Source organism: Fundulus heteroclitus, chromosome 6 (assembly GCF_011125445.2).
Source record: "Fundulus heteroclitus isolate FHET01 chromosome 6, MU-UCD_Fhet_4.1, whole genome shotgun sequence".
In the NCBI taxonomy this organism is placed as follows: Eukaryota; Metazoa; Chordata; class Actinopteri; order Cyprinodontiformes; family Fundulidae; genus Fundulus; species Fundulus heteroclitus.
The window spans coordinates 20488248-20511160 of NC_046366.1; the positions used below are offsets into that span (position 1 = coordinate 20488248).

At 38.6% G+C, this 22913-nt stretch overlaps 2 protein-coding genes across 2 annotated transcripts; both read right to left on the reverse strand.

The window, feature by feature from the left end:
* Positions 1–1056: 1056 nt before the first annotated feature.
* cdk5 (cyclin-dependent kinase 5) lies at positions 1057–10997 on the reverse strand. The gene is made up of 12 exons (XM_012876307.3): positions 10793–10997; positions 10400–10488; positions 10244–10311; positions 10036–10096; positions 9889–9945; positions 9629–9724; positions 9407–9481; positions 5152–5248; positions 3234–3303; positions 3066–3126; positions 2007–2087; positions 1057–1761 (listed from the first exon to the last, which is right to left on the reverse strand). Exons 1-12 carry the CDS (start codon positions 10827–10829, stop codon positions 1675–1677), a joined length of 879 nt encoding a protein of 292 aa, XP_012731761.1. The 5' UTR covers positions 10830–10997; the 3' UTR covers positions 1057–1674.
* A 1778-nt stretch (positions 10998–12775) lies between these two features.
* Positions 12776–22554, reverse strand: abcb8 (ATP-binding cassette, sub-family B (MDR/TAP), member 8). The gene is made up of 16 exons (XM_012876339.3): positions 22331–22554; positions 19578–19893; positions 19331–19486; positions 17641–17735; positions 17430–17535; positions 17181–17342; positions 16223–16308; positions 16053–16150; positions 15872–15977; positions 15740–15773; positions 14336–14472; positions 14137–14231; positions 13920–14053; positions 13643–13790; positions 13300–13550; positions 12776–13087 (listed from the first exon to the last, which is right to left on the reverse strand). Exons 1-16 carry the CDS (start codon positions 22432–22434, stop codon positions 13004–13006), a joined length of 2112 nt encoding a protein of 703 aa, XP_012731793.2. The 5' UTR covers positions 22435–22554; the 3' UTR covers positions 12776–13003.
* Between the last annotated feature and the right edge of the window lie 359 nt (positions 22555–22913).

Sequence of the window (22913 nt, forward strand, 5' to 3'; positions counted from 1 at the left end):
CATAATCTTGGCTGCATACTGGACCAGTCTGCTTGGCAGAATCGCTGAAGCTCATTTGAGTTGGCTGGTGTCCTGGCAAGAACCCTTTTAGGCATAGCCCACAACTTGGGCCATTTATGCCAACATATATATGGAAATATTTGAGCCTGTATATAAATCAGCAAGTCTCTGGCCTGCCAAGAAATGAAGCAGGTTTCACAGGGGGTGCTGACCACAACCTTCAGATGCCGACGGGTCCAACGCCTTCGGGTGGAAAGTTTATTGTCAGACAAGACAAAGAAAGGAATGTTATATCATTGCCTGCACGATCAAGGCGAAGATTGAACTATTTGACCACAACAGAAGAAGAATGTTCGAGAGCTTTGAAACCTGGACCAGATAACAAGCACGGTGGTGGCAGCATCACACTGTGGAGCTTTTCGGTGCCTTGATGGAATAATGAAAGCAATGTACCTCTATATTCTTCCACTCCACATCAACCCAACAGCGAGCTGGTTAAAAATCTGTCCCAACACGCCGGGGATTCAAACGAACATCACAACTGGTTTTGGACCGGACAAAAAAGCTAATTAAGCTTTTGGAAAACCGCTGAACTAAACTATTTGTGAACGATGCTGAAACACTGAGTATGTCAGGAGACCAAACAACTTAGAAAAGAAACAAACAACAACATTCTGCCCTGGATGAGAGGTCAGATATCCAGCCAGATTTATGCCACAAAGGTGTTAAAGAAAACAAAATGTTTATGATCCTGGTGTAATTTTACAGTCCTGGATGATTTTAGCATTTAAGTTTCATCTTCATTCTTTATTGATTAGATATTAGTCCATAAATGTAGATATAACCTCTTACTTGTCCCCTTATTTCTCAAGTTGTTTATTGTAAAAGCAATCCATCCAGGAAACTAGCCGCTTAAATAAATCATTAACAGCACCAAATTAATATAGCATATCCATCATAAGAATGTATAAACTCCTGACTGGAAAGATTTGCATCATAAATGTTCCCAGACAAGTCGTTCAAAGTCGATTTCCTTTCAATCGGTTTTTTTTTTGTTTTGTTTTTTTTCAAACCTGCAGATATAAATATCAGGTATGGGATTATAAACAATTGTCCGTCTACGGGTGTCAAGACTTGTAACAGTAGAAGAAAAGTGGCAAAACTACTGAAAAATAAAATAGAAACTACATCTAAACAAAGGCGTGCAAGTGACTGATGCACTAAGTACAAGCACTTTGATTCGCAGGCATCTGAAGTTGATTCACCAAATTAGACGGTTAGATTATGAGGGAACACTATAAAAAAAAAAGGACCTAAAATAGTTGTTTTTTTTTGTTGTCGTTTTTTGCTTTAACTGTTCAAAGCTAATAGGCAAAGAAAACACAACCCATGACTGCAAAACGTACTGAATGTTACACCCACCCTCATTGGTGCTAATTAACTTGGAGGCGCGGTTGAGCCAAATTAAAACAGGCTTTCAACTTAAAAGACCCTAAAGCTGACTGGAGCCACTGGGGGCTTTGTTCCACACAGAGGCACGACAGAATGAACTGCATGGGAGTGTCTGAATCCCAGCGAGGGATTTGCCTTGTTGGGAATCGCTCCTAATGACCAAACAGAGTGAAGGATGATTGATTCTTGCGGCTGTGGCTCAGTGACAGGCAATTTAGCATTTTAGGGCGGGCAGAAGTCGGCGAAGTAGGGGTGCTGCAAGGCCTCTTCCGCTGAAATCCTCTGAACGGGATTACACTTCAACAGGTTCTGGATCGGGTGAAACAAAACGTTTTCGATGAGTGAACGACGACGATTCATGGGAGCAAAAATGTAAATCGGGAGCAGTTTCGCTGCAGTAGCTGTACAAATTGGATCATTTAAAAAAAAAAAAAAAAGGTCTAAATAGAAATCTTCAAACTGTCTTAGCTGAGTGTTGCTTAGCTGAGTGTTGCTAAGACAGCTGAGTCCTGCTTAACAGAACAAACTAAAAAGCAACTAAATGTTTAAAGTACCTGCAGTAGATCCCTTCCTGTGCTACTTAGTTTAGGAACCACATTCACAAGGGAGGTGGTGGCTGGATACATGGGATATGGCTGGAGAAAAAAGGGGGGGGGGGAGAAACAGTTTATAAACAGTTTATTAGCAGAATGCAGGTATACGGCTGAGTGTCAATACATTTAAACATCGTTTTAAGGTCCTTAATTTCAGCAATTCAGCTCAAAATGTTAAACTGGTGCATTTAAAAGACAGCGATACATTTCATACCTTAACTTTTTTTCCTTTTGTTTAAAATCTGCCCTCACTCTCTTACATTGAGCTTTGTGTTAATCTGCAATCTTTAATTAGCCTGTCACTTTCTGGCTGCTACACCTGAATTTCCCAACTCAGACTTAATAAAAGTTGCTTTATTTAGAAAACATAAGATTTGTCTCTCTCTCTCTCTCTCATATATATATATATATATATATTTTGTACATAACACTATAGTATTTCTCTGTCAGTAGATTGATATAGAGGAATGTCAACCAACTGAAAACTACATAAATGAATTGTACATTGTCATGAACTCTTAGGACTTAGCTTCTTTAGCCTGAAAAGCTATGTTTTGGCTCCTGAAGCATTTTAGCTGTAGTTCAAACTCGCCAAAGCTCCAGAATAGGCTGTTTCTTTATCCTCTCAAGCCTGTAATTCTAGGCGTAGCTTATGTACCTATTTCAACAACACTTTTTCCTTCTCTTCAACTTTCCAATATACCTGAATACGATTTGAACAGCCAGGTTCTTTATTGTAGGGCATAAGATAACATTCCTGTACTTAAAAATCAATTTTTTATACATCTGATCAATTGTTAAACTTTTTGGTGAAGCTGAATTTTGGGTTTTTGTAAAAAACAAAAATCATTAGAATTAGCAGAAATGTAGTGTAGCATGCAGTGTGTTTACATAATGAGTTTCACTTTTGAGTTCAATGACTGAAATTAATTGACTTTTCAATGGTATTCTGTATAACTAACAGGCATCTGATCAAAGTAAAAAGTTAGTCATTACTGAGTTTGAAAACAACAAATGTACCTTATAATCAGGAAGTTTTGTCATTGTTGGCCACTGTTCCTCAGTCGGCGTACCCAACAATGTGCAAAGTGGTTAAAGACAAGGTTTAAAACAAAGTGTGGAAGCAAGTTAGTGACCGTGGGGACTTTCCGTTGCCAATACTGAAGCAACTTCAATCAGAAAGGATATCTGAAGATTCTTTTCAACTGGTCATCCACGTCGTTGCCAGGGAATAACGGCCGTCCAGCATTAGCCAGCTCTACAATAAGAGATCAGGTCAAAAGAAGCTGATTTAGTATAAAACATGGACCACAGAAATCTGTTTTGGTTGTTGCGTAATTTATATACATTTTTTTACTGCAAAACCAAAAAGAGCCATTTTGAAAACAAAATCTCAATAGCACAGTGTTCTCAACCTTCTTCACCATGTCCATTAGTAACAGGTCATTCAGATCCACACAACCTTATAACATCCAAAAGGGAGGAAGCAGTGCCCCCAGTTGTGTATATGAAAATCAAAGGAATCAAAAGATGTTTCTTCTTCTTATATCATTATTAGAGCAATGTTACCACAAGAGCACGTTTTGTTTTATGGTAATGAGACAAATGGTAAAATGGAGAGCATCAGTTTACCTCCGATTGTACTCAGTGGTCACATAATAGACTTTTAGATGGCTGACTTTCTCAACAATGCCATTCTCACCGGATTCCCCTTTTAATTAAATGTAGAAAAACTGAAAAATCACTCATGACAAATCTGTAAAACACACCCACATACAGTGCATTATTTAGTGCGTTATGTTTTGAGTTTAGTAGGAACCAGATAAAGGGCAAGGACAGATACATGACCTGATAGTCAAGGTTTATTACATTCAACGGTTAGATTAAAACGCATTTATCCCAAATCGTAATCAGCAGATCAGACCTCCAAGAAAAACGGAAATCGGTATCAGCAAATACATCACATGTAAAACGTGTTTTTTTTTTTTTTTTACAATGTTATAGATGAAATAGCATAAAAAGAAAGATTAAAGCCTGTGCTACTGGAATATTTCTTTAAAGACACTTTGCCTACAGTGTCAACAAAGGTAAGGTGTTGGCTTGTACATCTCAGGATAGTGGTCACATATATTCTGCAATTAAAGCAGAATCGGGACATTTTAAAAAAAAACTGCTCTCAATAGTAAACTCAACGTGAAAAAACATTTTCCTTTACTGCTGTCAGACGGAATAGGCTAATATACGAGGGATCATAAATTAACATAAATAATGTAATCTCTGCACAAGACGTCGGCAGGGAAGTGTGCATTAAAACCTGTCGGCTTTACAAACACAATCGCCACGATCTGATTGAAGGTACGAAAATATATCAGGAAACCCAATGTCCAAAATGTACAGTGTGTGTATTATTCTTCAGTAGGTACCAAGGATCCCTGTCAATACAGGAGGAGCGATGCAACATCATCACCTCAATAGCAGGGATTATTCTTACAGGGTTACAGACATACTATTGAATAAACTTTAAGGTATCTAGGGCTTAAATGCAGAAACAAGTTCATAAAACAAGTGCACAGGAGAAGAAGGAACAAATCTGAACCAGCAGAACAAATGACAGTCAAAAGGTTTCAGGTCAAGGTCTTCATTTCTCTTTAAAGTCCATCCTGATCAGATAATGGCTCTGAGTCTAACCAACACAGCTAAATTTTAATACAAACCCTATTGATGATAATAATACTATGTTGCATGAATTACATTTTTCACTACCAAATGAAGAATTCCAGTCCAGCAACTACCTCTTCAGTTCTCATATGAACACCTTTGCATTTACTCGTTCCCCTTAATCTGCAGCGCTTCATGAATAAACCCCGCCAGACTTCCTCTTACGCTCGGCCGTTTAGGCTTTTATGAGCATCGCGAGACAGAGCCCTAACTGCAATAATTAATTACTGCAATCAAATGAGCCCTGTGCTTATGTGAATGAATTATGCTTTTTTTTTTTTTTTTAAATCCTGCAGCTGTGTTTTATTTTTTCTAACAAGAGCAAACCGAATGGAGACAATTATACTATAACTCATAATCTTGTTCGTGGTAATAATGACAAACAAACCTGCAAATATGCATCCGGCCGACCACATGTCAATAGAGGTAGAATAAAGTTTAGCACCAAACAACACATCTGGAGGTCGGTACCACAAAGTCACAACCTGCAGAGAAACAAAACCAAAATTGTCATACAATAACAATTACAATTAAAACAATTTGCTGATTAAAGGGGAAAAAATATTTGCATTCAACAAACTTCTTGTTTATTTTTTTTAAGCGGCATCACACATTCTTCCACGAAGAGGTGGGCATTTATGATATCGCTTTATTGTTATTGTGACTATTTCTTATCCTGATGGGAATTTGGATCTGTTTTAACAATAACTTTCAATTAATTATGTCTGAAACCCCCAAAGCTATTGTCAGGATTGTTATTTTTTGTAGTTTTCTCCACAGCGGGTTGATTGAAAGCGTCAATAAATATCAATGAAGTCAAAAATACATTTAAGTGCAGTTACTGTGTGCAGTTTAATTATGAATCCCAGTTCTTTATGCAGCTGGGGTCCTGGTGTAGAATATTATCTTACTCAAATAGTTAAAAGGGATAAACTATGGCCTACGATAACAGTCAAAAATAAAACTAATTAGACAGCAGTGACAACACTTCTGGAGAAGAAAACATCCTACAGGCTGATGAAGCTAAGAGGGGCAAAGGTAGGCAGCAGTGTTTAACACCATAAGATGTTCCCTGTCAGTTTTTCCCTGTTAGAGGATCAGAGCGTTTACAGGCAGCATCCTTACCCTGAAATCAGACAGTGTTTCAAGATGAACAAACAAAAAAAAAAAAGAGACCAAAGTTGGAAAAAAAAAGGTGGCCCCATTTGAAGGGTAATTTATTATTTGCATTGGTTACTATAACAGTGTGTTCCTGTGCAGATAAACTAAATGATGTAAGAAATGCATACAGAAATGACAATCAACTTTTTTTTCTCTCTCCAGAAGCACTTTTTCAAGCAGTTCCAGCAATATTATTAAACAAAACTGAGCCACAAAGCATCAGTTAATCCAATCATTTGATAATACAGTAAGTCTGATAATTTATGGACGTAAATCTTATTAGAAATGGACATTTCAATTTAGTTGCAATGGGTTTAATTTAAAAATTCAACCCTCTCTAGCATATATGCAAAATAGAGCATGACCTTGATTATGACACCCGATATAGAAAGAATCGTTTATAGACTGAGTCTCCACGGGACCATTTCAATACCGGCTAAGGCTCTCGTCAAGTTTTGAATCCCTATGAGTGAATTGTTTATAGAGATTTCTGAATATGCCCTGTGATAGACTGGTGACCTGTCCAGGGTGTACCCCGCGTCTCGCCCATTAACAGCTGGAGATAGGCACCAGCACCCCTCGCAACTCCATGAGGGATAATCATTTTGGAAAATGGATGGATGGATTTCTGAATATAAAACACACACACACAAGAAATCGTCTCTTCCTGCACTTATGCTACACAAAGCTTATGCCGCCTAGATCTTCAGGGATCTTGGCACAGATCAGCTAAACCAAAACCACAAAATAAGAAAAAAAATGTCTTTTATAAGCACTGTCCTCACTCTGCTTATCTTCTTTTTGAATGAATTACTAAGTCTATTCAGATTATATGAAACTGTTTTAGCATGATTTATTTCCTCTGAGAGCCTCAGAGAGTCTCAGGCTAATGTGGCCAAGTATGACATCATCTTTGAAAATGCTCTGATTTTAAACTCTCTGTGCTTTAAACTCAATTCCCCTTTGAATTTTCAGTTTTCTTCATTTTGACATCAGTAGTGTCACACTAAGTTAACCTTCCTCGACCCTAATGTCACCCAACAAAACCAGAACATTAGCTGAGTCTAGTTACGTTTGTCAGAAAAGATCAGCAACAATATACGACGCCTTGGCAAAACATTTATACCCTTGTATTGTATATATTGTATATATGAAGATTGTATATATATATATATATATATATATATATATATATATATATATATATATATATATATATATATATATATATATATATATATATATATATGTATGAAGATTCACTGTATATAATTGAATGCACCTTCCCTACTCTGCACCTTCTTGTATGAGCCGATGTGACGAGTGAATTTCTCCATTGTGAGATCAATAAAGACTATCTTATCTTATCTTATCTTGAACTTTTTCGCAGTTTATCCTGTAACAAACACAAACGCCAATGCGTTAATTGGGGTTCTATGTGACAGACTGGCATAAAGTACACAATAACTAACATGGATGGAAGACAGCACATGGTTTTTTTGTTTTTTCATAAAAATCTGAAAAGTGAGGCCATACTTTTTGTTATTTTTAATCTGATACCCTGAAATAAAAATCTGTTCATCCAACTGCCTTTAGAAATCCCCTATCAATAAACAGAATATTTCTGGTGCAGCTTTTTTTTTTTTTAAGTACAATGATGAACAAACCACATCATTAAAAGCTAGGAAAACACCTGACAAGGTTAATATGTTGGAGACGTTTAAAGCAGAGATACAACGCTTTAAAAAGCTTGTGGATGGCCGTTCAGTCCGTCATTTGAAAATGCAAATCAACTGCAAAACAAATTAAAAATGGTGCTTCAGTTAAGACTAACGACTGGACAAGGAGAGCATTATTAGCAGCATAGAGGTCTGTGGTAGCTCTGGAGGAGCTGCAGATGGCCTGCTGACCCTACACCTACTAGCTAGGTGCTTCGCAAACTTTACTCTATGGAGGAGCAGTGTCCAAAATTAACTTCCTGATTCACCGGACAAGTTGGCCGGTAGATGTAAGAATCAACTGGCCAAGCATATTTTTTACAGGCCAAAATATAAATTCTGCCCCTAACCCCTGCTAAATATGTCCACATAATCCTGCTACATAATTAGCCTGAGCTAAACGCTAGTTGTTAGCAAACAGACATGATGTAGTTGCTGTAGTTGTCGCGTCACATGTGCTTTGTGTACGTGCGCGTTTGTTGTCATACGAGCTAAAAGCAGAGGAACATAAAGAAGCATCCGCCCAAATGATGACTGAGAAACAACTTATTTGGTGCAAACATTTACTCGCCATGTGGCAGCTAGCCCTCTGAAATTGACTTGCCAAACGGAAAATGTACTCGCATTTGGCGTCTGGCGAGTGTTAATTTCGGACCCTGTGGAGGAGTGACAGGACGGAAGCCACTGTAGAAGGAAGACCCCCGAGATGTCTGGCTTTCAGTTTGCTAAAAGCCTTGTATGCAACACAGCAAACACCTAGAAGGAGGCGCTCTGATCAGATGAAACCAAGACTGAACCAGATTAACAACACGCCAAGTACCATTTCTGATCACACCAGTCTGAAACATTGTGGTGTTGTCAGCATTATGCCGTTAGTGTGCTTTTCTTCCGCAGGAACAAGGAACCTAATCAGAGTTGATAGGAAGAGCGATTGATGTAGCTCAATACAGGGAAACGCAAGAAGAAAAGCTGTTAGAGGCAACAGAAGACGGGAGAATCGGCTGGAGGATCAGCTCTCATTGAGGGCAATGAGACTAAAGAAATATTCAGCGCTACAATGAAATGATTCAGAACAAAGAATATTCATTCGTTGGAAAGGCCTAGTCAAAGTCCAGACATAAATCCAACAGAGAATCTGTGGCAAGACTTGCAAATTGATGTGCAGAGCTGTTAGAAACACACCCCAATAAACTTGCAGCTGTAATCGCAGCAACATTTAATCCAAAAAAATATTTAGTAAGGAGAACCGAATGGAGCACAATTTTCAGTTTATCATATATCCTTTTCCTTTCAATTAATTATGTATAACTTTGTAGTGGTTTATTGAATAAAAATCCAATAAAACATATTGGATTTGTGTTGGCAAAAAAAAGCCACAGGGATATAGGCTGTTTTTTCAAGAAAAAGTATGCTCTGTTAATCAGTAAAGACAAGAACAACAACAGAATTACTTGAGACCATTTCTAGTGTTTCTAGTGACAAGTGCTCCACTGACCTTGTCCCATGTACTAGTTAGATGGAATACAACTGATTAGTTGTTGTCATCCTCAAAGTTTTATAGCAGAATTATTATTAAGTAAATTTACACATTAAAAAAAACTATTTACTGCCATAGTTTAAATCCTGCAGCCAGGAATATGAAGAATCAATCTCTGATTTATGTTTCTGTTACACTGCCCAAATAAGCCAGGAATGCTCTTCCTTAGCCATATTTTTGTTACTGGAAGCACAAAGTACCTGCAATGTTAATTATGCACAGCTTACCTCTGCAGAGTAACACCTCACAGGAATGCCAAAAGCTCGAGCCAACCCAAAGTCAGCAAGCTTCAATTCCCCATTCTACAGATGAAAAAGAAAAAATAGGCAGTAATTCATATCTAATAGTCACATACTACTGCTAGTTTTAGCATAATCACAGCGGCAAACCGGACTGGCTCATACCGGAGCCAGTGTTTTCCATATGTCATGTCAAAGTCCAACACTCACCCTGTTGATGAGCAGATTTTGCGGTTTCAGATCTCTATGCAGAACATTTCGACTATGACAGAAAGCGAGGCCTTTCAACAGCTGGTACATGAACGACTGCAGAGAAAAGCCGGGGATATACATAAGTTAGTTTGACCTCTTAATAGCTGTAAGGCGTGTGATGATCAAAATGTCAAACATTACATTGTCTTAACAACAAAGCAAAATAAATAAATAAACACAGCAGGATTTTCATCAGCTGAAGTGTCCGTATGTCTCACCTTCACAGTTTCAGGATCTAGATCCCCATTACAGCTGTCAAAATATTTCTTCAAATCCTGCATTGGATGAGAAACACGTTTCAGCTTTACGCTGTAGCCATCGGAATATAGGAATATAGGTATATCTAGGCTGGCTGAGTAACTCACCTGATCACAATATTCAAAAACCAGTGTTAACTTCTTGTCACTGTGCAACACATCGTGTAATCTAAAAAAAGAAAACCAAAATGTTTCAATGCTCCATGTTGCTGACATCAAGTTCAAAGCTATGATGACAGCCTCCAGGGAAACAATGCAAGGAAATCACATTAAAAAAAATAAATACGGACAGAATCAGAACAACCAGCACGCTCACCTGACAATGTTTTTATGCTTTAGTTCCTTCAGAAGACAGATTTCCCTTAAAGCAGAGCTTGGCACCCCCTGAAACAAATATAATCCATTCTGATTTAGCACCAGCCTGCTTAAGCCTCACTACCAAACACTGCAACTGTCAACAATGTGTCCAAACCTCGTCGTCGTCGTCCAATCTGACCCTTTTTAAAGCCACAATTTCGTGGGTTTCTCTGTTTTTAGCTTTGAAAACAGTCCCGTATGTACCTACAGAACAAACAAGGCCTTATTAAACCACAGATAGCACTATCGATGAATTGCATAGCAACCGAAGCTAGCAACCGTCCTGTCGTTAGCTGGATATAACACTCGAAAATTATAAATCTAAACGAATCCATGCCAAATGTAATTAAAATTGCAGAAAGCGGGCTGTATGTAATTTCCAGAGGGGGGTTATTTAAACACCAAATCTGACAAATCTGACAGTCTAGCTTCAATTTGCAAGCACTACAAAACCATTGCTATGTTGGCATTAGCTTCGGCTAGCTGCTTTTATTAGGCAAAAACTTACCCTCTCCAATTTTTTCAAGCTTTTCATATTTCTGCATGTTTGGTCAGTGAAGCCAGCCTTGAACTAGCTAGCAAGCCAAAGACCGACGAAGCCCCCCAGAAAGGGGTGAACAGAGTGAAACGGCGCCTAAAGAGGCTAGCTATTAGCTAAATCTGGATGCACTTGCTGCTTGTAGTCGGATTGCAGTAGCAGAGCTAGTCTTGTTGGCCACCTAGAGGCTGAATGTAGATCTGCAACATTACAACAAGCATTTATTTTTTATTTGGCCATCGAAATAAACATACGGTAACATAACATGTCTGGTCGTTTCATAGAGTATTTCTTATTTTGCCTTGTGTCCAAGAAGACAGAAATATAGTCACTGAAAGTAAAAAGTTACAATACTGAATTTCACAAGAACCTTTAGTGAGGCTGCCAAAAACTGTAAAGTATTTGCCCCTTGACAGATCTTAACAGTTTTATATCATCAAACAAATATGATCTGAGTAAATGAAAAATAAGCTTTCTTATTAGGGAGGGAAGTAACTCATTCCTCAGTTGAAAGTAGTTGGATTGGAACAAAAATATCATTTATTGTCCCATCGTGGAGAAGTTCAGGTGTACCGACAGCAAAGTGAAAGGCACATTGAAGCACACCAAATACACACATAGGTAGAAAATAAAACATAGATAAAAACATCAGAATGAGTGACTGTTAAGTAGGGGAATTTTTGCAATATAATGAAAATAACACTGTGCAGTTACTCAAAATGACATACCGGTACTCAGATAGAGATGTGCAGCTGTGTAGGGTGATTTAGAAAATGTACAAAATGTAAAGATAAAGTATATTTGTGCATAAACCCAGGGGACTGTTTACAACAAAGGGAAAAAAACTGTGTAAAATCAGTAGGAATCTATGCAGCAGTCTGTCACTGAATGAGCTCTCCGGTTCTCCAGCAGTGTCTCCTGAGTTCTTCTGTCTCCCACCACCTGCGATGGATCGAGGAGGACTTCTCCAACATAGATGATGGCAGGTGCCTCCACAGTTCAGGAAGAGATGAGAACTGAAGCCATTATCCAGAAATGAAGAAAACATGGATCAACTGTTAACCTCCCCAGGAGAGGCCAGGATCTCATAGAAAACAGGGGGAAAAAAAGAAATCATCTAAAGGATTGCACGGCTCACTTGCCTGTTAAGGTCATTGTTCATGAATTGTGATAAGAAACAGGGCATAAAAAGAATTCATGAGGGAGTTCCAAGATGAAAACCTCTGCAGATCAAAATACCACCAAAGCATCCTTATCCTCTAGAATTTTAGAAAATGTATTTTCTTCATTCATCATAATGTCTAATTGTTAGATATTTTCAGTTACTTAGTTTGGTCCTTTATTATGTTTTTTTTGTTGTTGTGCCATTTAATTTCATCCTCTCCGCAGCACTTTGTTTTACACCTACAGTACAGACCAAAAGTTTGGACACACCTTCTCATTCAAAGAGTTTTCTTTATTTTCATGACTATGAAATTTGTAGATTCACAACGAAGGCATCAAAACTATGAGTTAACACATGTGGAATTATATACTTAACAAAAAAGTGTAAAAACAACTGAAAATGTGTCTTATATTCTAGGTTCTTCAAAGTAGTCACCTTTTGCTTTGATTACTGCTTCACACACTCTTGGCATTCTCTTGATGAGCTTCATCAAGAGACCTATTCCTATTCAACTGGAATAGTCTGGAATAGTTGGTCCAACCTATTCACAAGTGATATAAATCATTGGATGAGTTCTTCTGACAAGGCAGTTATCCAATTAACTAATTTATGGAGAATTTATGGTGCCAACACTCCTGAATAGGTTCCCTTGAGCTAGAGTATTTGGTTTTGAATAAGAGAAACCATGTATACGGAGGTAGATACCAGTTTAAACTACTTCATAGTTGTCTTTTAAAAAGGAAAATAATGAAGATATCTCTGCTAAATCTAAAAAAAAAAGACATTTATTTCTCTTCTCAAGATTTTATTTTCCAAAAACTATAATTTATCATTTCATTTGTTTTGGAAGTGTTTATAAAGTCATCACATTTTAATCCAGTTGGTCCATCTATACACAAACATACTGTTTATCTAAAACTAAACAGAGCCATGTTAATATTCTAACCCATTCGATGTAATCCACCAATTAAACTCTGTAATTTATTCTTGCGCTGCTGAAAACAGTTTGTAAATCTTTATTTCTGCCCCTCGGCTCTTTGTCTGCGGATCAGATCAGAATAAAGTCCTCCTTTGCTCAGCAGTTCCAAATGTGTCCCGGCCTGTGTGAAAAGAACAAGCTGTTAGAGTCAATTAAATATTGGATTGGAGAGCAGTAACAAAAAGGCGGACCTGATCAGTTACTCCATACAATTTTCTAAAGATGAAATTAATCAATGTCTTTTTGCTTCTTCTCTTTCTTTAACTTGCAAACAGTTCTCCTTAATGAGCCAAGAGATTTCATAGGAGCCGCTGTACGTCTCCGCATCCTCACCTCCACAATGCGGCCATTGCTCATGACGCAGATGAAATCGGCCCCCTGGATGGTGCTGAGCCTGTGGGCGATGATGAGCACAGTGCGACCCCTCGTGGCCCTGTCCAGAGCTTCCTGCACCACGCGCTCCGATTCTGCATCCAGGGCGCTGGTGGCTTCGTCGAGCACCAGGATGCTGGGGTTCTTGACCAAAGCTCGGGCGATGGCGATGCGCTGTTTCTGGCCCCCGGATAGCATCACGCCTCGCTCACCTAGGTGTAGAAACCTTGAAGTTCAGAATTTACATGCAACACTGTGTTTAAAAAAAAAAAACAAAGGACGAAGCCTAGATGAGAGCACGTACCAACCATGGTGTTATAGCCATCTGGGAAGCTCGTAATGAAGCGGTGAGCGTTGGCTTGCTTTGCAGCACTAATCACCTCAGCATCTGTGGCACCGGGCTTCCCGAAGCGGATGTTCTCCATGATGGATGATCCAAACAAAACTGGCTCCTTCAACCAGAATGGAGAATCCAGTGAAACCTCAATTTAAATCTAATTTGACAATTAGAACGTTAAACACACTAAGTACTCGTGTGTATGCTGGTTAAGATGGATGCAATCAAAACGAACGGTCTCCACCTGATTGATGAACCCAATAACTTGGCCCCTTAGCCAGGCCAAATCCAGCGTACGAATATCGAGCCCGTCCAGCATGACCACGCCGCTGGTCGGGTCGTAGAAACGCTCCAGTAAGGACGCCACCGTGGACTTCCCTACAGGGTGGGACTTTTATTAACACGCCTGGAGATCATTTAGAGGTCATATAATGAAAGTCTGTGCTACTGTGTCAGAATACCTCCTCCAGATTCACCGACAATGGCGACGGTTTTACAAGGTGGCAGCGTCAAATTGAATCTCTTCAGGACTTCATGGCCGGGTCTTGTTGGATAACTATCGATACACAAATATCAACGTTTATTTCATACCCTCCGACCACTTTGGTCAGTTCGTATGCACGTGTTAGTGTGTAGCAGATAGTTTTAGGTGGTTTAAACCTGAATGAAATGTTCATGAAGTCCACCCTTCCCGTCAGTGAGTGATAGGGGATGCGTCCTCCCCCGGAGAGAGGAATAGTTGGCTGCAAAGACATATATTCAAAAACCCGAGCCCCGGAGCTTATCCCTCTCACCACCTGCAAGAAAGTTGAATTTCAGTTGAAACATAATATGAAGCAGCTCAGGATTTTAGATTCATTTTTACATTCAGTGATAGTGCTGGGTATCATCTAGGATGAGCCGATTCGATACGATTGTTGATACATAGCTCACGATACAATACGATTCTCGATACAGTCAGTTTGATTTAATTTGACTCGAATATCGATATTTATCACTTTCAAATTAATGCTCAAAGTCATTCAATCAACAAAACCAGCCAAATATCTATGTTCAATTTATTAAACACAGATATATTAACAGGAAAATAAAGTTCATTTGGTTCAATGCATTTAACGTATCACAGAAACCAAAAATGTGCCCAAACGTCTGATTTTAGGGAGGAAGGAGTTTCTAAGATCCTGTCTGCCATGCCGCAAATTCATCTCACTTGCACTTCCTCGCTGTGAACAGTAATGGCGCTCTGTAATAACGCCCCCTAGGGATGGGGAGGTATATCAATATTGAAAGCCAGAATATCGATATTAAATTGTTTTTATAAATATCAATATAATTCTTTATATCGATTTTTATGCACAGCCCTATTCAGTGTACAGTGCAGTGCATTGCAAAAGTATTCATAATCCCAGAACTTTTCCACATTTTTCCACATTACAACCAAAACCTAAATGTGTTTTTAGGTGATATGAAAGGAAAATTAAAGCTGCTTTTCAACGGCTTTTAGTTACAAATAAAAGACTGAAAGTTGCCCCATGCATTTGTGCTTAGCACGTTTCAGTTTGTTGCCCTTGAATAAAATCTGGCTTTGCGAAACATAACTGACTGTTATGCAATGACTGACTGCATAATGCAATGTGAAGCTGGTTAGAGTTGACAAAGATGGATGGAGCTAAATACAGGACAGTTCTGGATAAAAATCTGCTCAAGGCTAGAGGACTTGACACTAAAATTGAAGTTCTCCTTCCAGCAGGACAACAACCATTGAACCAGAGCTATAAAGGAAAATATGTATTGTAAGAATATTCATGTGTTAGAATGACTCAATCCAGGCAAAAACCAAGCTGAGAGTCTATGGGAGGACTTTGAAATAAATATTTACAGTGACTCCTTATTGAATCAGACAGATCTTAAACTAATCCACAAGAATATTTCATAATGATTAATGAACAACTTGCAGCTGTATTTGCAGTGAAAGATGGTTCTACAATTGACTGGCTTGGGAAGCAGGGTGGTGCATAAAAATATTTGCAAGGCACAGTAAAAATATTAATAACTTTTACTCACCTGTCCGAAAAGGATGGAAATACTAGCCAAGGACCTGAGCATAAACATATTTTCATGCATTACTTAAAATCAACTGATTTTGAACAAATGCATTATTTTTCTAAATCTTGGAATACATGGTGCGTGGAATACCTCTGAACAGTCTGAGACGCAACCAAGAACGACATGAGGTCTCCGGGAGACAGCTCATTGCTTGAAATTAAGGTCCCTCCAGCAAAAATAGTGCCAAGGACGATGCCTGTTTGAACAGTATCAGCAACACTGAAGCTCTGAGGTACACTGTGTTCAACAGCAACAATGTAAACACACTCACAGTTCAGTGCCATGTTTGACAAGCCTTGGAAAACGGCTATTCCTCCACCAAGATTTTCATTCATTTCGCAGGATTTGTCGACCTCACATGCGTATAATCTGAGGAAAAATTGCATAAAGATTAGGTATACTCAAATAGTAACAAGAATCTCTCAATGCACTTTAACTCACTGGAGCTCTCGTTCCTCCATAGCAAAAGCTTTCACTGTCCGGACATTACCCAGCGCCTCGTCTGCCACGCCTGTTGCTTTTGCCACCTTGATTTGAAGAATGGCAATAGCCAGTCAGACAGCACATTAAACACATTATTAAGGGAAAAAAAAGTGATCAATCAGCATTTTTTTTTTTTTTTTTTTTTTTTTTTTTACTTCTGATTTTGGGACCAAGCAGAAAGCATTAATATACAGATGTCCTGCAGAAGTATTTATACGTTTTGACTTTTTTCAGATTTTGTCCCATTATAATCACAAACTTCAACGTGTTTGGTTGGATTTTTTTGTGACAGACAAACACAAAGTGGTGCAAAATTGTGAAGTGAAACGAAAATAAGTGGCGTGCAAAATTTGATTGAACTATAAATCTAAACAGTGCAACGTGTATTTGTATTCAGGATTTCCCACAATTTAGCTCCATCTTATGTTCCCATCAACCCTGACCAGCTTACTGTTGCCCTGAAGAAAAGCCTCTCCACAGCAGGATGCTGCCGTCAGCATGTTTGACTGTGAGGATTGTTTGTTCATAGTGATCTCCAGTGTTAATCACACATATAGCGTTTGTATTTAGGTCAAATGGTTCAACTTTGGTCTCATCTGACAAGAGCAGCTTCCTCCACCATTGTAACCTTTCCCCTATATGGCCATTTAGCAAACTCAAAGGGTTTCTTCCTCTTAGTCTTGAGGTGAATACAAATGCAGACAACACCTTTCAGATTTTCATTGGTTAAAAATGTTATAAGTCCTGTGTTCTTTTCGTTCCACTTCGCTTTGTGTTGGTCTTTCACATACAATCCCAAATAAATACATCATAGTTTGTACTTCTACCACGACAAAAACAGACAAAACAGCACGACTATTTTGTATTTCTGTAAATCTTCCTACAAAATGATCCTAAATTAAAGAGCACATGTTACCTGTTCTTGAGCCAGACGAGACAGTTTGCGCAGAAATGACCCAATGAGCGCTCCTGCTCCCACAAGACACGGGAGGACAACCACTGTCAAGCCTGTGAGCTTTGGCGAGATGACGTAGAGAGACACAAAGCACCCGACTGTCTGTGTGATGCTCCTCAGGCCCTGAAAACACACAAGAAGTGCAGGGGCATGCGGTATTTATTTTAGGCAACATGCGACTAAAATGCCGACCCGTGCTTGTGGTTATACCTGAGAAATGACCAGTTTAAAGGAAGACTTGAACTCCTGAATATCAGCAGTCAAACGATTTACAAGCTGCCCAGTTTTATTGGCGTCAAAGAAAGCAACATCTTGCCTGATGGAGAAAAAGAATGGGTAAAGCGGGGCTTTGGTTTGAAAAGGAAACTTGCTCGATTGTATGTGATTACAATGCTCAGAGTAAACAGTGGGGAGTAGGTACCTTAACAGGGAAGCAAACAGGGATTTCCTCATGTCTGCTGCAACTCTTTCTCCCACCCTTGACAGTAAGATGATGTAGCCAGTTGTTAACAGGCCCTGCACAAAGATTTAATTAATGACCAGAGCAACCGACCGCTGATCAATTTAAATCCATGACAGCTCAATTTTTGTATGCATATTGTGTCAAGACGTCAAATTTCTGGACATTTCGGAACTTACAAGCAGCTCTTTGCAAAGGTTTTCATTCCCCTTGGACTTTTTCCACATTTTCTCACATTATATTGACAATCTTCAACTTTAATTTAATGTAACAGACAACGCTAACATTCTGAAGACACCATTGCCACTGTAAAACATGGTAGAGGCAGCATTATGCTGCAGGTACAAGGAAGCATTTCATAGTTTATGAGATAACAGATGGACATATATACAGGACGAGGAAGAAAATCTGGTAAAAGCTGCAAAATACTTAAAACTGAGGAAGCAGAATTCAAAATAGAGGCAGAGCTACAATCAAAGGGTTTAGATCAGAGCATAGTCATGCGTTAGAATGGCCTAGTTAAAAAAAGACCGAACCTAAATACCATTTGGGAACTGTTTCAAAACGTAAAGCTGCTGTTCACAGACACTCTCAGAGAAAGCTTAAGATGACTGAGCTTAATCTATTTTGAAAAGAAGATAGTACATTTTAGTCTCTAGATATGGGCTGCACAATATATTGCACATTTATTGTAGTTGCAATATCACTGTAAACAATATACATTTAGGAAAACACTGCTTAGACTGCAATCAATAACTGTAAGCTAAATATTTAAAGTACCGTACTAAGAACTTGTACTCCCCATGCCTATTATATATTTAGTGACACTTCGTTAAGACAGCATACACTGCAAAAACTGATCTAAAATAAGTAAAATGCTCTTAAAGTTAGCGTATTTATCCTTGATTTGAGTAGGTAAATAAGATTATCTGCCAATGGAATGAGTATTTTTACCCCCAAAATAAGATAATTAGACATCCTGCACATGAAATAAGATCATTCAGATGAATTGTTCCTATTTTAAGGGCAAAAATCTTATTCCTTTGGCAAATCATCTTATTTACCTGCTCAAATCAAGGATAAATACAGAAATCTTAAGAATATTTTACTTATTTCTAGTTCCGATTTTGCAGTGTACGAAGTTTAATGAGGTGATAAACTCCTAAACTCATTGAAAACTAAAACTCACGTTGTTTCAAAGCCAAAACGGCATAAAGCCAGCATAGGATGTCAATAAACCCTTGTTATTTAGATTGAATTTTTGAATTTAACTGAATGTTTCCAGTAACGGGACAGATGAGTCAATCTGGGGTTTCTGTTTGCTATGAACCCACAACAGAAAGCTCTTAAATACTGTTTAATTATTTGATTACCTGTCAGAAGCCTGATGATTATAGCAACATTCAACCTTATCACATATTGCAGCCCTACTCTCTTTGTGTTGCTCCATCACATAAAATCTTAATGGAACACAATAAAGATTGTGACATAATGCAAAAAAAGTTGAAGGGGCAGAAATGCTTTTGCAAAGCACTGTATTTATATTGTATGCATGCTGCATGTAAAAGGCCTACTGCCCTTCACAGTACAGAGGTACCATTTTTTTAAAGAACTTAAACTCTGTCATGCATTTATAGTTTTGTGTACTTACCTGGATACCATACAGTCCAAGTAGTTTCATGGCGGGACCTTTTACCTCATTGACGTAGTTACCTGAATGTTCTCTGAGGTAGCGTGCCACAACATTCACCAAGTCCCCGAGCATTAACGGGATTTGAATGTTCAGAATAGCTGCACCAAAAGCAAGCTGAAAAATAAAGAAATGCATACAGTCACGGTAAGAAACGTCTAGGTTTGCATCGTTGCTATAGACTTTAAATGAACCCGTTGAAGCTCACCACAACAGCACAGATGAGAGCAAACAATTGAGGTTTGACAAATTCCCATAGCATATGCCATTTGAACTCAGGCACTGGGTCTGTGGCGATAACTTCCCCTGGCGTGTTGTTATTGACATCTGCCTCACAGCGGGCCACCCGGCAAAACAGCCGTGCTGAGACACTAAGGACCGCAGGTCCCAGGATGAGTCTCAAACCCGCTGATTTGGATGTCCGGGAGGGGGAGTGGCGAACGGCCCTCTGAGTCAGGCTCCAAATGCGGTGGAAAGCATTGCCGGGCTGCTGCGTGGAGCCGTGTGCATAACACGTATACCACCTGCATCGAAAGACATTAGAACTAAAGTTAGAGGGTACATTTACTGGCATGAAAGATTGGACATATGTGATAAAAAGGCATTGTCTGTAAATTTTTAGTTACACGCTATTTAGACTGATCTGGATCAGGGAAAGCAAATATATATTGATTTACCTGTGCTTGAATGTTTCATCTAAGGAGTCAAACAAGCATGTGTGCTACCACAAAACGGTGATTATTTGTCTTACCTTAGCTGTCAAAATCTTGCTGGATTAAATACATATATGAAGACATTTTCAACCCGCTGGTGTTAAATTTACCTGCATCTCCTGGACGAGCAAGAGCAACAGGCATATAGCTATTTAAAACTATATACCAAAGTCCCGACAAGCAGCTTTCACTCCTGGGGAACCGTAGAGCCACAGTTATGCCACTGTTATGCTGATGATACTCAGTTATATTTATCCATAAATCCTGATGAATCCAATCAATTACTTCGACTGCAGTCATGTCTTGATGACATCAAAAGCTGGATGACTTTAAATTTCCTGCATCTAAATTCTGACAAGACCGAAGTTTTAATCTTTGGGCCAGAGTCCTCAAAAAATAAACTTCTTAACCAATCACTTAATCTGGGTGGCATTAAACTGGCCTCTGGTAATAAAGTAAAAAATCTTGGTGTTATTTTTGACCAAGACATGTCATTTAAATCCCATATTAAACAGGTTTCCAGAGTTTCCTTTTTTCACCTCCGGAATATCGCCAAAATTAGAAACATTCTGTCCAGGAGTGATGCTGAAAAACTGGTCCATGCATTTGTTACTTCAAGGCTGGACTATTGTAATTCTTTACTATCAGGAATTCCACAAAATGCAGTTCAAAGCCTTCAGCTGATCCAAAATGCTGCAGCAAGAGTTCTGATGAAAATCAACAAGAGGGATCATATTTCTCCAATTTTAGCTTCCCTTCATTGGCTTCCTGTTAAATCAAGAATAGAATTTAAAATTCTTCTTCTAACGTATAAAGCCCTTCATAATCAAGCTCCATCATATATCAGAGCTCTGATTACCCCGTATGTTCCTAACAGAGCACTTCGCTCTCAGACTGCAGGTCTGCTGGTGGTTCCTAGAGTCTCTAAAAGTAGAATGGGAGGCAGATCCTTTAGCTATCAGGCTCCTCTCCTGTGGAACCAACTCCCAGTTTTGGTCCGTGAGGCAGACACCCTGTCTACTTTTAAGACTAGGCTTAAAACTTTTCTTTTTGACAAAAATTATAACTAGTGACTCATGTTACTCTCAGCTACCTTTATAGTTTTACTGCTATAGGCTTAGGTTACTGGAGTATATCAGGATCTAATTTTCTCACTATATTGAGTTCTACTGTTCTTCAATTATGCATTATGTGTTGTCATTTCTGCTTTAACTTTCTGTTCTCTCTCTTTTCTCTTCATAGTAGGTACACCTGGTCTGGCGTTCTGTTAACTGTGACATCATCCAGAGAAGACGGCTCACCCGCTACTACCATCTAATGTAGAACAGATTACTAGATCAATGTGTGCTTCTGTGCTTTTTGTTTCTCTTGTTGTGTCTCTGTTCTGTCTTCTGTAACCCCAGTCGGTCGAGGCAGATGACCGTTCATACTGAGCCCGGTTCTGCCGGAGGTTTTTTTTCCCGTTAATGGGTGGTTTTTCTTCCCACTGTCGCTTCATGCTTGCTCAGTATGAGGGATTGCAGCAAAGCCATGTACAATGCAGATGACTCTTCCTGTGGCTCTACGGTTCCCCAGGAGTGAAAGCTGCTTGTCGGGACTTTGATGCAATCAACTGGTTTCCTTATATAGGACATTTTTGACCAATCTGTATAATCTGACCCAATCTGTATAATATGATTGAACTTGACTTTGTAAAGTGCCTTGAGATGACATGTTTCATGATTTGGCGCTATATAAATAAAATTGAATTGAATTGAATTGAATTGAATATACAAGCAGTTGAGATAGCTTCTGTTTTAAAGTGGTGTTACATTAATAAATAAGATAAATGAATAAGATTAATGTTAGAATTAAATTTATTAGATTCTTATTTTTTGTTCTGTAATACAGACATTTTATAACAATTTAGATCTCAAAACTAGTCGTCACTCTTAAGTAGACTAACCACATGTGACTCTCTTTCTACTTGAAACATAGCATTGTTGCCGTTTTCAGCTTTCAAAGGTTTATTTTTCACTGTATGCCACGTGACACTTTGGCCAATGACAATGACATATATGCCAGTGGTTGAGTAATTACATTTAATAATCTCCTTTTGCCTGGGTTAAAAATTATAAAGTCAAATTATTGCGTTTCACACAATGTCAAGCCGCTTTGGCCCAGTGATACCACTCAACGAGTAATGAACTCAATTAGCCCAGAACAAATCTGTCATTAGCTAATCTAGCAACTGGTCACTTTAACCTACCGAGAGAGCTTCCATTTGTTTCCTGTCTTGTTGCACAGGGAGTTAAAAGACAGCGAACGTGAGGTAGCTGTGAGGTACAGTCTGGAGCACAGCAGCTGGGACATGTTTGAGGCTTCTTTCAGCGGTAAATAACTCAAAAGGTTAACTTAAACCTGAACCTTAATAATCCCACAGCTCTCTGCAGGCTGCCATACTGACGCTGCTGATCCACAACAGACGCACGCAGGGGATTAGAAATCGCGAGAGTGTGTTAAGGACTTCATCGCCATATTGTGAGTGGCATATAGAGCATATTCTATTTTGATTAAAAAATAAATAAAAATATCAAGTATATTTTAAAAAAACACAAATAAAATACAGTTTTGCCATCATATATGAAACTAATTTGTTGGCTTTGTATATTTTATACAATGAATAAAGTTAATCTTGTCATATACATATGATTAGCATATGCTGTTATTTTTTTATCAGTGAACACCATTATTAGTATTAAAATGAACATTACTGTATAAAAAAAACTCATGTGTGAAAATTAGTTGAACGTAAACTTTAGAACTTTTGTTCGTAAATCAGTTTCACATGG